This window comes from Phalacrocorax aristotelis, chromosome 9 (genome assembly GCF_949628215.1).
Source record: "Phalacrocorax aristotelis chromosome 9, bGulAri2.1, whole genome shotgun sequence".
NCBI lineage: Eukaryota > Metazoa > Chordata > Aves > Suliformes > Phalacrocoracidae > Phalacrocorax > Phalacrocorax aristotelis.
The window spans coordinates 30,743,053-30,757,080 of record NC_134284.1 but is presented as its reverse complement, the minus strand read 5'-3'; the positions used below and the strand labels follow the sequence as shown (position 1 = coordinate 30,757,080).

The window sequence follows — 14,028 nt, the reverse complement described above, 5'->3', positions numbered from 1 at the left end:
AAATATGGGCACAGCTTTCATTACCTTTTCCTCACCAGAAGTAATTACACACAAAAAATAGTCACCCAAATTGATCACTTAGCTGATTCTGTAAAGTCAAGGTGTATCGAAGCATTGAAAAAGGCACCATTTTTGTAAACTTTGGGCAGTCTTCACCCAGCAGTTGTTACATGATGGTACAAAATGTAAAAGAAAACAAAGCGTCTACAGATTTTGGGAACAAATGAAACGGTGAGTCTTGCCAACACGAGCAGGTGAGCCCGCAGGCACATGTCCAGAAGGTACTATTTTGTGCAGTGCAGGAGGAGTATCCAGGAGGACGTTTAGGCTGTTTAAAATTTAACGAGCAAATCATTCCCAAAAGAAATTTTTGAGCTTAGCTACTTAAATAGAGCTTAGCTCAAAAATCCCTGGTTAGCTCTTAATGCTTTTCTACTGGAATTAATGTTAAAAATAAATATTCCAACATATCTCACAAACCCTTCTTTTAGGTAAACAATTAATGTAATAAAGTTGCATAGTTACAAACCAAAATGCTGGAATGAGAAAAATAAAAAGGCAACATTTCTGATTTATCACCATTTTATGAACTGAATTTAGGGTTGCATTCAATTATGTAAATCCACATGGGAGTAAGGGGCTTTGCTTCTGCGCAAGCTATCTAGACCCTGGGTCCAGTTACAAGCAGGGCACATTTAGTACTTGGCTCTGCATTGGTAGCAATGGGAGTAGTGGCTGCAGTGAGCACAAAATCGAGTCCTTACAGCAAATGACAGCAAGTGGGTTCTCTCATGTAGTCTGAAAGTACCTCTATATTTATTGTTTGAGATTTATCTTCTTTTTCCAGGAGGATAGGGGAGCTTTTCATTTTTTCCCCCCCTAACACAAATGTCAATAAGCTATAACATTATAAATAAACTTCTAGTGAATTGTTTATGGCACAACTATATAATGTAATACATTTCAAAGAGTGAATAACTGAGGTTATAAAAAGAAGGCCGATTTCAAAACATTCCTTATAGATTCAAGTTAAGGGGGATGTGGCATCTTGCACTATTTATTCGTTAGTGCACCAGTGTGCCCAACCGGGGAAAAGAGAGGATGATATCATAAAATCTGATAATTTTCACTTTCTTAGGGAAAGAGGACAGAGGATGAAATGGGAGAGAGGTGAAGGTGTGTCACATCAGTTGGGACAGCTTCTGAGTGAACTTAGCTGATAGTTTAATGCCAGGAACAAACTACAGATTTCCTATGCCAATTTAGGAATAAAAACAAAAGAAATATCTGGAGAGAGTAACCTGAGCTGCAATGTTTCTGCAAGTACTTCTCAAACTACACATATCCCTGACGCCAAGGAGCAGACAGGAACCCCAACCCAGTGCTGGACAAAATAAAGACTCACACCAAGTCACAAGGCTGTCTCGCTAGTAAAACTCTGCTAATTCTGATATTAGCCACACAGTTAGTTTCTCCAAGGCTGTACCTTCGGTCCATTTCATGCAGAGCAACTGCCTATCCCTAAGTCTGCAACTCTTTTCCTCCCATTGACAACTGTGTGCAGCAATGTCAGTAGTGTGGATTTGCGCTACTCCCATCAGCATTATACTCCCAGCGAGTATCTGACCGGATTATTTAATTTGCCTCACATCCTTTGTAAGCCTTCCCCTCCTTTGCAAGCGAAGGATCAGGACTCAAAGCTTCCCTTGAAAGTACTCCACACACAATTTGCCGCAGGTGGACTCTGCATCACTTAATATGGCTCTGACTGAAGATTTTATTTAAATGGCTTGTACCCAACATCTGCTTCCCAGTAACATATACAACACATTAAAAACCAACCAACCAACCAAAAAAAACGAACAAAAAAGCAACCCAACCCACTGAGACATATAATTAAAGTTCAGTATGCCATAATCCACATCAGAGTGGTGCAGCATGAGGCCACCAGGTCACTTCTATCTCGTGGGACAACCCTGCCTGCCCTCCCGCCACCCCCTGCATTGACTCTGATTCAGGCTCTTCCTTTCACGAGTTGCCCCTCATATCAAGATGACAACCATATTTCTCCACAGCGGAACCCGCAGAAATATCTCAGACCTGGTATAGCATTAAAAAAGCTGGTAATTAAACAGTGGCAGAACTTGAATAAAACCTTAGCTTGAATATAAACTAGAGAGACATGGTGCAATTCTACAGCTAAGTGTAATAGCAGTGATAGGGGTGAAAAAGCGACAGGTGAATATGGTTGACCATCTATATAATATATGTCTAAGGTGGATACATTAATATTTGGACACCGTAACCAAGTCATTGTACTATTATATTGCATTTTTCTACACACTACAGCAGGATGACAGTATTCTTCACATTTAATTGTCTTCTGACTGCACAACAAAGGGGGAAATGTCAGGTCCCAGGATTAGTGCGTCTGTTGTTACGTTGCTAGGAGCTTTCATCATAGTTTAACACTTGGCTGCAGCAGGGATTTAGTTCTGGGAACTATTTTCTCCATGTCAGCCACCTAGATTTAAGAAAGGTAGCTAGTCATAGACTTCAGAGTCAAAGCCACATTCTTGAAACACACTGATTTATCTTCATCTTGCACACGCCACTCAGACTGGGGTTCATAAATCCTTCTTCAAATATCTCCCAAAAAGGGAATGCTTGCTCTAAAGCACTGCAGATGTGTTTGTGGCTAAACTAGTTGTATCAGCTTTTATTTGCTTTCAATTTACATACATTGCTATTCTAGTTGCTATTAATTGCAGCGATACAAAGAAGTTCCTGCTACCGCTGAAGCAGATCAATAATAGTAATTAAAAGAAGATTATAATTACAAGGATTCCAAGCCTTAATATGTCCTGCACAGATCACTAAATTTTAAAGGCCATTGGGTCACATAGTCTTACATTATTAAACAACAGACATAAAACTTCAGAGTTTTAGGTCATTTAAATTTGTCTGCTTTCAATTCCAGCCATTGGCTCATAAAAAGTAACTTTTGCAGAAAGAATGATCTTTTATACAACTCATTTGAAAACCATCTATTTGGCTATCTCTATGTACCATCCTGACATCTGGGCCCATTCTTCACAATATGTGCCATGTCATTTTAGGACCACGTTTCTGGCTTCTGGGTTTCGTTTCATTGCGAACTCAGAAATTCATTAATCTCAATGAAAAATCCCAGAAAAGAAGAAAAAAAAAAAAAAGACACCAATATTTTTCGAAAGATCAAAGGGGGCTTTTTCATCTGTATTTAACACTTAATTTTTTAAAGCATTTTCTATTTGGCCAAAAGCTTGTCCATCCACCTAGTCTTAGGAATATTTATTCTATATACTAATTTACAGAAGCTCAAATGCAGCCTCATCAGCACCTTATCAGCGTGCCTGTACCTGACTGTGGGTACCTGAGGAAGGAAGGAAGGATCCAGCTCCAGGTAGTCTCCCAATTGCATGGCTCCATGTAGGGACAAGAGCCAAGCACCTTCACAATATCCTGGTTTCCCTGGGATGTAAGTCCATGCATTTCGTCCCAAAGGGAGTTGTAGCATGGTTTGACCATATCTGAACAAGCAATGGGATCAGCATCCTCAGGCACACTGTAAACCCATCTGTTGACAATTTCAGCACAGTGTGACTCTGATAATTATGACTTGTATGGAATCGATGGCTCCTGTACTATGAACAAACTTCTGGTAGCCCAGACTGACAGAAAGGTTGGATATTTACCTCTCTCTAGCAGGCAGAACACATGTAAAGGCTAAGCCTCAAGGTAACATAATTCTCTAGCTTCAAAAGTAGGGAGTCGTGATTTTAGATGTATAAGTGACGGTGCATACACCAATGGAAAGAGCTGTTACATACAGCTAAGTACTCAGGGAAAAAATAAGAATCGCTTCATGTAACTCCAAGACAAAAATCAAACTTCCAGTCACTAACATGTCACAGCCAAATTTCACAACAGGAATTTCACGTGCCCAAAATCTGTATCCAAACACTGTATCCCCCATCACTCCAAACTTTTTTTCTTTATTTTTTTAATTAAAAAGAAGAGACAGGCAGACAGACACATGCACTTTTGGACTAAATCTGAAGTTTCAGAGAATGCTCTTACTTTACAAAAAACAAACAAACAAACAAAACAATCAGCCTAGGTTCACAGACTCTGAGCTCACACCCTCCATTCTGGTTCATACCTTGAAAATTAGCTGGATTCCTCAGGGTGTTTTATAGTGTCCCTTCTCACACTTCTGTATATGAAACCTGATGAAATTCAACACGAGCAAGTGCAAGGTGCTGCCCCTGGGGAGGAACAACCCCAGGCTCCAGTACAGGCTGGGGGCTGAACTACTGGAAAGCAGCTCTGTTGAGCAGGACCTGGGAGTGCTGGTGGACAGGAAGGTGACCATGCAACAACAATGTGCCCTTGTGGCCAAGAAGGCCAATGGTATCCTGGGGTGCATTAAAAGGAGAGTGGCCAGCAGGGCGAGGGAGGTTATCCTCCCCCTCTACTCTGGCCTAGTGAGACCACATTTGGAGTACCGTGTCCAGTTCTGGGCCCCCCGGTTTAAGAAGGATGTGGAACTGCTTGAGCAAGTCCAGCAGAGAGCTACCAAGATGATCAGGGGACTGGAGCACCTCCCTTATGAGGAAAGGCTGAGAGACTTGGGTTTGTTCAGCCTGGAGAAGAGAAGACTGAGGGGGGATCTCATCAATACCTATAAATATCTAAAGGGTGGGTGTCAGGATGATGGGACTAGGCTCTTTTCAGTGGTGCCCAACGACAGGACAAGGGGCGATGGGCACAAGCTGGAACACAGCAAGTTCCACCTCAACATGAGAAAAAACCCCTTCCCTGTGCGGGTGCCAGAGCAGGGGCACAGGCTGCCCAGGGAGGGTGTGGAGTCCCTTCCCTGGAGACATTCACACCCCACCTGGACGCGGTCCTGTGCCCCCTGCTCTGGGTGTGCCTGCTCAAGCAGGGGGTTGGACGAGGTGATCTCCAGAGGTCCCTTCCAACCCCCACCATTCTGTGATTCTGTGAAAGGTTTTCTGTATGGCTTTGGTTTAGCCAGAATGTATTTCAGTGCAAGTGACATTTCCCAATTAGAAAACATGCCATGCATTTTTGTGATTTCTAGGACTATCATCCTACCAATTTTCTTACATAAAGTACGTATCTCAGTAAGGATTCCACTTCCCTCTCTCTTACCTCATTTTTCTCCAGCCTATTTTACCTTGTTTTCCTACCCTTTCAATACTACTTAGCCACTTAATACCTCATCCATCACATCAGTTTAGATCACTATGCTGTGCAAGGCGTCTGTCTGTCTCATTATCTTACCTTTCCCCCTCCTTGTCAAATATCCAAATCCCCCTGAGCAGACTGGAACAGCCTGGCTCTGTAACTCCAGGCATGGAAACCTACACCTCTAATTCTGCCTCAAATCATCTTAATCCCCCCCAGTTCTTAATTTGTGCATCATAATCCTTTTCATCATATCCTTCTACGGAGGCTCTACATCCACTCAGCAATAAAATAACTTTGATTTGCAGTCATGTTTGCCTCAGCTGGGAATTGCACAAGACTCCAGCTTTGGCCTAATGTTGTGCATGATGGAAATTACAGTGTTCCTACTCCAGTCAAGACTGACTGCATTTGAAGAACTCCAACCCTCAGTAAGAAAATTCACATTTCCTATTTTTAAACTCCTTTCTTAATCTTTCAATTTATCTCCTTAATTCTGACATTATAAAATAGCACTCAAGCGCATAAGGCATCTTATACAATGACTCAGCAGCCTCTGCATGAGAGCCTTCAAGCACCTATATCACACACAGTAGTCTACATCTACAATGGAGACACGCAAACCTAAACTTCCTCGGCCGTATCCATCTTTATGCATGAGAAACCTGCCCTTAGGGAGGAAAAGAACCTGCCTGCAGTGGTGTCCCCCCTACTCACCTCATCCCTTAACAACTAACAAAAGTGCATTTGACACTTTATGTGGAAAAAGCAGGGACAGAGGTGGGACGCACAAGCAAAATTTGGAAAGTCATCTTTCACTCAGCTGACTTTTAGGGCTATTCACTCTGATCTGGGTCCATCCTTCACCACCATACCAAGAACTCAAAAGAGCACCAGGACCTGCCTGTGAGGTCTTTACCACTAAGCTCTGATTTTCTCTTAACTTTTTTGGAAATGGCACAATCACCAATTTTAATGCTAAAGACAAATGCTCTTATCCAACACCAGGGCCAAGATAAAGAGCTAAAACCTACCAGAATCAAGAGCTAAAAGAATTCTTCTCTCCCCTACTTGCCTAAGGGGGAAACACACACCTTCTAATGAGGAATACTCTCCTTTTAATCTATCAGAACATTTCTGCCAAATTAAGCTTATTGATTTACTTATGTTTTACCTAAGAACAGCGTTGGAGCATACTGCTGCTAGTGGGCCAGAAAGTTAAATCCCAGAAAAGAAGTACCAGTTAAAATAAATGTCAAAAGCCACATGAAGATAAAGAGCATTAATAACTACAACTACCCAGAACACACCGACCAGCTCAAAGGACTTAAATGTCACAAATGAAGACATACCACACATACACACACAAAAAAAAATCTGCCCTGGAAGACAAAGAAAAGGAAAAATGTAGACCCAAGGAGGAAAGACTGACTACTGACATACCTGTTTTCAAAATCACTTCAATTCTTTTCAGGCACTAGGGAAAACTAGGAGTTGGAGGGGTTTGAAATCAAGTACATAAGCAATTATACTCCAATGTCTGCTGGAGGCTCCATGGCCATAACACACCATTTCATGAGAAAGAAATGTTACTATTGGTTCCCTTATTAAAAAGGAGTTGATATTTCATTCGTTTGAAGGTAAATGATAGCAGCTCCAGGATCACTAGAGCTCATGATACCTTATTGTTATTACAGTTTGGTTAAAGTTTTCCACCTTAAGAGTGCCTCAGAGTGCATTCTCTTCACTGTCACAAATATTGCAGATGGTTTATTTCCCATCTATACGTTAGAGGTTAAGCTCATAATTTAAACCTGTACTGCTTTGGCAGAGAGATTTTCTGTTTGTTTTACATGTTAGAGTACAAAAATCTGGAGATAACGCTACAATTTTATAAAAATCAGGTTCCTCTTAGTCTGAAATTGGTTATCTTAAAAAGCTGTATTATATTTACAACCTTGATAATACCACCTCCTTCCACAGCCTGACTGTACAACCTGCTTCCAGACGGGCAGCCCTCATATGATCTTGAATTTAAGCTGCAAGTATTATCACTTCTGTCATATTTGCTATAAATAAAATGGAACAATGTCAAAAGATGGTACTCAGCGCAGAGACGGGGATGGAATTTTAAAGGAGCTCTACAAAATCTGCACCAAAGCCTGCATTAAAAACTAAGAATGTAGGTTTTATATAGTGTGGATCTATAACTGCAGAATTTGAGAATTAAAAAGGAAAAGCAACAATGAAAAAACAACCACTAATCAGTGTTCTAAGGAAAAACTGTTAAAATGTTAAAAAATGAACAGAAACTTCTTTATCTGCTTATGGCCTTAAAGAAAAAAGGCTCTGGAGAAAAATTAAAACATGTCCTAATGCCATTATAGTTGCATTTTAATAATGAATTTTCTCTACACTGACCTGTGCGTGCATTATTTGTCACAGTTATTGTTTGTTTTCTCTATTATCTTAGGCTACAAGCTCGATTTCATAAAAGTTAATACATTCAGCAGTTAAAAAGCTTTAATTCAGCGTCCGTTTAAGCATCCTCAAACAGTCTCTAAAATTCCAGCAGCAGCTCAAGAACTGTTTAAAAAAATGGAGATAAATCTCTCTCTTAATCAGACATTTTAAAAGACATCACAAAAACCCGATAATTACAGCATGGTTCAAAAAGTAATCCTAGGGCAGGATTTAAAAAATGCTCATTCAGAAGCATTCTCTACTTTTGTATAAGTCAGTTGCTAATTTGGCACCAGCTTTAGCCAGAGCAGATACAGAGTTTTGATTATTTATGTCAAGCCATATCAGTCCTGCAATGGATTAGGACTGCTTAGAGGCAACCACTGCATATGAGCTGGGAAGGGAGGCTGTGGCAGGGGGACATTGCAACTGGTCCAGCCCATTTTGATATGGATGCGCAACAATGCTTTTGGATGGCAAGCAAGTGGTTCTAAAACCCACATCCATCAACGACCACATCCACACATGGTACTGAAATCGTAAGACACCTCTTCTCCAACATGGGAGTGCCGCGTAAGTAAAGCCCAGCAGTTTAAGGCCATACTTGCACAGAGCTTCAGTTGCCTCTCATTGCTGCCAGATGCCTGGGAGCATGCTCCTAAATGAATTCCTAATTAAAACAATCCTTTTGAGGCAGACTACAGTCACTTACCTCATCCACATTCTCAAAGGCATTGATGATGTCATACGGTAAACAGGACAGAAGATCAATCACAAACCACGTTTTCAGGTAGTTCATCCTTATGAGTTTGGGATCAGATATAACCTCTCCACCAGGGCCAACAAAGGTTGTATGAAAGTTCAAAACAATGTCAACCAGAAAAATAACGTCCACGACACTGTCCAGCACAAGCCAGGCAATGTTGTTCTGTTTTGTCTTGAATGAGACATTATACGGAACCATAATTGCTGTGTAGAAGGTTAGAATTAAGATGACCCAGTCCCAAGTGGTCTTAAAAGCACAATAGTGTAGTATAATATGTGGTGGAGTCTTTGGAGCTTCTTGCTTGTACTGAGGAAGAATATCAGATCCCAGCTGGAGAACCTGTAAAAGACAGAAAAGCAAGTGTTATTGATTTCAACTAATATGACCCAGTAAGAGGTCTTATGGAGTTCTGTAAGGAGCAGCACAAAGACAGGACTGTGTTCATTGAACACTGCAAGTCAACCTGAGGTTTCTCAATTATCTGATTTATTAAGAATATGCGGAGGCAGCTATCACTTGGTGAATGGGAGCAGCATAGCATCTAAGGCTGTTCTTGCAAAAAGGGAGGTCTTTGGAGATGGACTGAGGGGAAACCACGCCAATGGCAAGGGCAGAGAGGCTCCATAAACAGGTTGGGGGTACTGCCACACCAGTTTAAACTCTGCAGTTATGAACATGAGTATTCATTCACATTTGGAAATGTTACAAGACTAATCCTTCATGCCTGACCTCTTTTTTAAACCACTGTTGAGCCAGAACAATACCCTACCAGTGGTAAACCAGACCTCAGCCTTGCTGGCTGACCTCCTTCTAAAATGAAGCATTGCGCGCACAATTTCTGACCTAACACCCTGGCATGCTTCCATCTCATTTTCTTCAGAAAGTTGTTGCTCTGACAAGCTCAATATCACTAGTGGGTTCTCTTTTATTTCTTGTAATTACTTTTCTTTTTTGCATATGACGATAATCTCCTGCATGCACGCTTTTGTAAAACTGGAAACGTTGCAAAGGAACCAAGCCAAATTCACTTAAGGCATTCCTCCCAGCTAATCTAATTACCTCTTATCTTGGTCCAACACAAGAAACAAAAGCACAAAGGAACGCACAATGTGGCAACATACTGCGCTGACAAGTGAAAGATTCACGTGTATTTTGGAACTAATAACACCTTTCACATTTGGGGATCTCAAGTCTGTATGGGACAAAATAAATAATTCCTGCAACTTTAAAACTCATTTCAGTCCTACACCTGCCCCATATTGGAGCTGATGTACCATATCAGCTGGACTACAAAAGCAGTCCCATATGTATAAAAATAATCAAACGCAGGATGCTTCCTTGATGAAGAGGAGTAAATGGCTCTGAATAAACAGCACAACAACTAAGAATATGAACTCAAGTACCACAGATACAAATTCTCCATTAATTCTGTAGAGCATTATTTTTGAAGTGAGAAAGCTGTTACTAATATCAGACAGTAAAAGTCCATCTCTACTGAAGATTTGTTCTTCAGAAATTACCAAGGGACAACAACAGCAGCCTCTCTCACTGGAGGAGACTGCCAGTCTGGCCTAATGTCAGGCTGTAAACCGATGGGATGCAAACCTTCTTCTGCCTACCTGTTCCCACCCTCCCTAAGGTCAGATTTAGCAATCACCACCTGTAAGGAAAGGCAGTTAAACTGGTATGATGAAAAACTAACTTATTATTACATTATTAGCCATTTGTTTTCTACAGAGGTAGCTGAGTTGCACAAATTTATCCCCTGGCCAGAAAACTGCTAGACCCACTACGCAGGCAGCTGTGAGAGTGCAGCAGAGACCTCCAGGAGACCACAGCTGCTCCCCTCGCCAACAGCCTGGTATCACGCCAGCCTCGGTGCAACACACAGCCATGCGTTGAGCTCCAGCTGAACAGCAACGCACACCGAGCAGTGTGGTCCCAATGGCACTCATCAGAGACCCTCACAGATGCCAAACCCCTTGTGAGACCCATAAAAACATCAACTTCCAGGTGCCCCTTCCCCAGTGACCAGGACAAGAGTCACAAAACAGGACTCCTACAACCACTGAATGTGCAAGGTTCAGCTGGGCACTGCGGCACACTGAACTCGCTGGTGGATCCATGGGTCCTTCCCTGGAATAAAAGCAATGATCGGTATAGTAATTTTTTCACAGCAGCCTTTGTGCAAATCCATGAAACTTCTTTCGCTGCCAGAATTGTCCCCTGCATTTAACATACCATTTTGGCTTTGACTCGTAATCTGGTCATTATCTCCAGTTATCAATCTGGACTCATCCGTGCTCAACACTTTATTGTCATGATAAATCAGGACTGGGACTTCTTTCCTTCGTTTCTCCAGGCCTGTTTGTTCGCTGTCTTGTTCACTGGGGCAGGAGCTGGAAACAGCCTCACTATAGCTGGAATAATAAGATTCTTAGGGCTCAAGCTGCATGTGATGAACATGTGCTTGATAGTTCCCTCTGCCTCTGGTGGCAGAGTGCTTAGGAGCTCCCATGATACTGTAAAAGCATAATTATTATTCTTAACATAATATCATGTTGAGTTTGACATGGTGAGTGGGTGGCAAGTGGCTGTGGAGACCACTGAACTATAATGATTATTTCTTTCATGCTGCATGAATTTTTAATTTTAAACCACTGAAGAATACACAATATCTTGTTAGTCAGCTGCATTCATTGCAGGCTCTCTGAATTATTCTTGTATACAACTAATGAAAATGGCTGATAACAGTTAAAGCTGATAAAGGTGGGCAGTACATTCTGCAAGGAATGAACCGCACAGATAACGCTCCTCCTCAGACACAAGCATGGAAAATGGGGCCGGTACGGCTATGGCATACCTCTGCTCAGTCTGCGTTCCTGACAGCACTTTGCCTAGAAAGAATTTTGCAGCTCTAAACAATTTGTAAGAGAGGAGACCGCTCACTCTCCAAGCAACCTATTCCTGGGTACGACCTTCTCCCTTATCTGAGCTTTTCCTACTGCCTGATCTAAATCTTCCTTGCTGTGACTTAATGCCATTACTTTTTCTCTAGCTATAGTGGTTCTGGTGAATAATTTCCTCCCTCATGCTATGCAGCTGCTTTAGTCTTATTTCAATATTGTTACCATATCTTCTCCAGTCTTCCCTTCTTTACACTAAACCAATAACGGATATAACCGAATTTACAGAATGCTGAAATGTCATGAATCAGAAAAGCAAGATGTGAGAGTAACACAGCAGTCATCCAAGCTATTGGTATGGGATAATTCAAGGGAAAATATCGCTCTGCCAACACGTGAAAACTGTAGGTTTCCACTCTGATTTTGATTTAAGTGGCATTTTTAATATCAAAGTCCACTAAAATCAGAAAGGAAACCAAAAATCCATTTAAAGCTGCTCTTAGAATTGAACCCAGGACAAGCTCTCTGGCACAAGGTGGCTAGGGCTGTCATTTTCAGTAGCCCATATATTTTGACCATATATATTTGACCCATGTATTTTTCATTACCAACAGACATGAAGATGAAAGCAGTACCTCTGTTTCATCAGTTAACCTGAAGGTATTCACTTGTTGCACCATCTGTACTGTTAAGGAGATGTTTGCAACCTGCCAAAGAGTTCATTTCATCAGTCCTGAAGAAAAAAACGATGAGCAAAATACTGCAGGAAGGACTTGCCAAGAAAGTTAAGATATAGGTGTAGTCAGTGTGCCTGTACAACCCCAGGGACCCAGACAGGGATATTTCCAAAAAGGAGTACCTGGTTTATCGTACATTCCCGTTTTCCCAGGAGAGTAAGTGACCATCAAAGACATCAAGTCTGGTTCCGTGTCACTATGAGACAGCACGCAGAGGAGCACACTATGCACCCCAAGTTAAGCAACAACTGGCAAACTGAGAATTGCATGCACAGAAATAGGGCCATTTAAGTAAAAGCAACCTACAGAGACTGTTTTCATGACCAAAAGAGCATGATCTGTCCCAGAAACAGGGGCTTGGCACATAGTGCTGCTTTAGGATGAGCAGAGGAGAGGTTGAAAAAAAAAAAAGTCAGAGCTGGGAAGTATTTTCCCCTAAAAGTATTACTTATAAATAGGAACAGGTTTGGTTTTTTATCCCCCCCATCTCTTCCTGCCTTATGAAGGGAGCAGGCTGGTGTCTGCGCCACTTACTTCGGCTAACCGGGAGTGTTTGTGCACCACCTCGGCCTTGTTCATCGGCGTGAGCTGCTGCAGCACGCTCCGGCTGTTTGTCAGGGCCCGCGTCAACCGAGCAAACTTTGTCCAACCTGCGGGAAAGAAGGCAATCCTGTCAGAAGCACTCAAACTTCATTCACCGCTAGTAAATCTCCTTTGTGTTCGCTGATATTAAGTCTCAGACTTCAACAGTTTCTCTAAATTGCTGTGCAGAACACCTTCAGGTTACGGGTTTAAACACCTTGCGACAGAGGAAAAATACTGCTGCTTCAAGGCAACCACGAGTAAATCTGAGTAAAATCAAAATGCTCTGGCTTGTTCTTTCTTCTGCCTTTTGGAGACATTGTGTTAGAGGGATTACATCGTGCTTTCAGCCTTCTGGGGAGTTACTCTGCTGCTGAAATCTAATTCTAAGCCACTGAATTTAATGCGACGGCTTCCCAAGACTGCAAATCCTGCTGAAGTAAAATCTTGCCCAGCTACAGAAAGGCTCCTGCTGATTCAAAGCCACTGGAGCAGCCCCAAAAGTCTGATCCTTAAGTCTTTACTGTTTCTTGGCCCAACTAGACTTCAGGGACAGAACTATAACTTTAAAAAAAAAAAAAAAAAAACCAAACAAAAAATTCAGCAAAATTCAGGGCTGCACCAATAACAATGCTTCAGACTGAAAAAAAAATCATTATGACTTTAAAGACAGATTAAGCACTAGCTTTTAAATGGCATTAAGAAATATATTTAGCTGTTACACTAATGATAAACAGCTGCCTTAACGGTAGCTTGAGACCCACACACTGGGCCGCTCCTGGAGAATTTTCTCTGCACCATTCAGAAATGAGCAATCAGAGTTTGTTACCAACAGCAGCACTAACCCAGAGACATGTCATCAAGTCATTCCTTCTGGAAAAACAGGCAAATGTGACAGCTGGCGTGGATGAGATAGATTGGCGGTAGCAAAGAAAATGCCAGGGGTTTAAGCAGTGTAGCACCTTGAAAATTCAGATGTCTGCAGGAAGGAAACACCTCCCCAAGAACATTGGAGGAGATGCTCAACATTCACTTTAGCCAAATATAACCTGATATTTCACTACACAGGTGTGTATAAAATATCAAACAAATGGACAGGGAATGGGTGCAGAAGGTTTTACTTTTATTTAGCTTGAATGCTGAGTAGGTGAAAACTGGGGGAAATGTCACATCTGAGAAAGGAAACACAACATTTCTATGTTAGCTAGGTTTATTTTTAAGTGCCTGTTGTCTGACAGGAGTCAGGGACTTGGAAATTTAAGGGAAGCCCTGGGGTAGATAATATGAAGAGCAGAGAACAGACAAGATAATAAAACTT

At 41.7% G+C, this 14,028-nt stretch overlaps 1 protein-coding gene across 2 annotated transcripts in view; it reads right to left on the bottom strand.

Annotated features, from left to right (window-relative positions):
* Positions 1–14,028, bottom strand: part of KCNH5 (potassium voltage-gated channel subfamily H member 5) — a 172,490-nt gene that overhangs the window by 119,134 nt on the left and 39,328 nt on the right. For both annotated transcript variants that reach the window (XM_075104145.1, XM_075104144.1), the window contains 2 exons: positions 12,663–12,778; positions 8,432–8,824 (listed from right to left, as the gene is read on the bottom strand). In XM_075104145.1, coding sequence (XP_074960246.1) covers positions 8,432–8,824; positions 12,663–12,778 — 509 coding nt within the window. The remainder of the gene's footprint in view (positions 1–8,431; positions 8,825–12,662; positions 12,779–14,028) is intronic.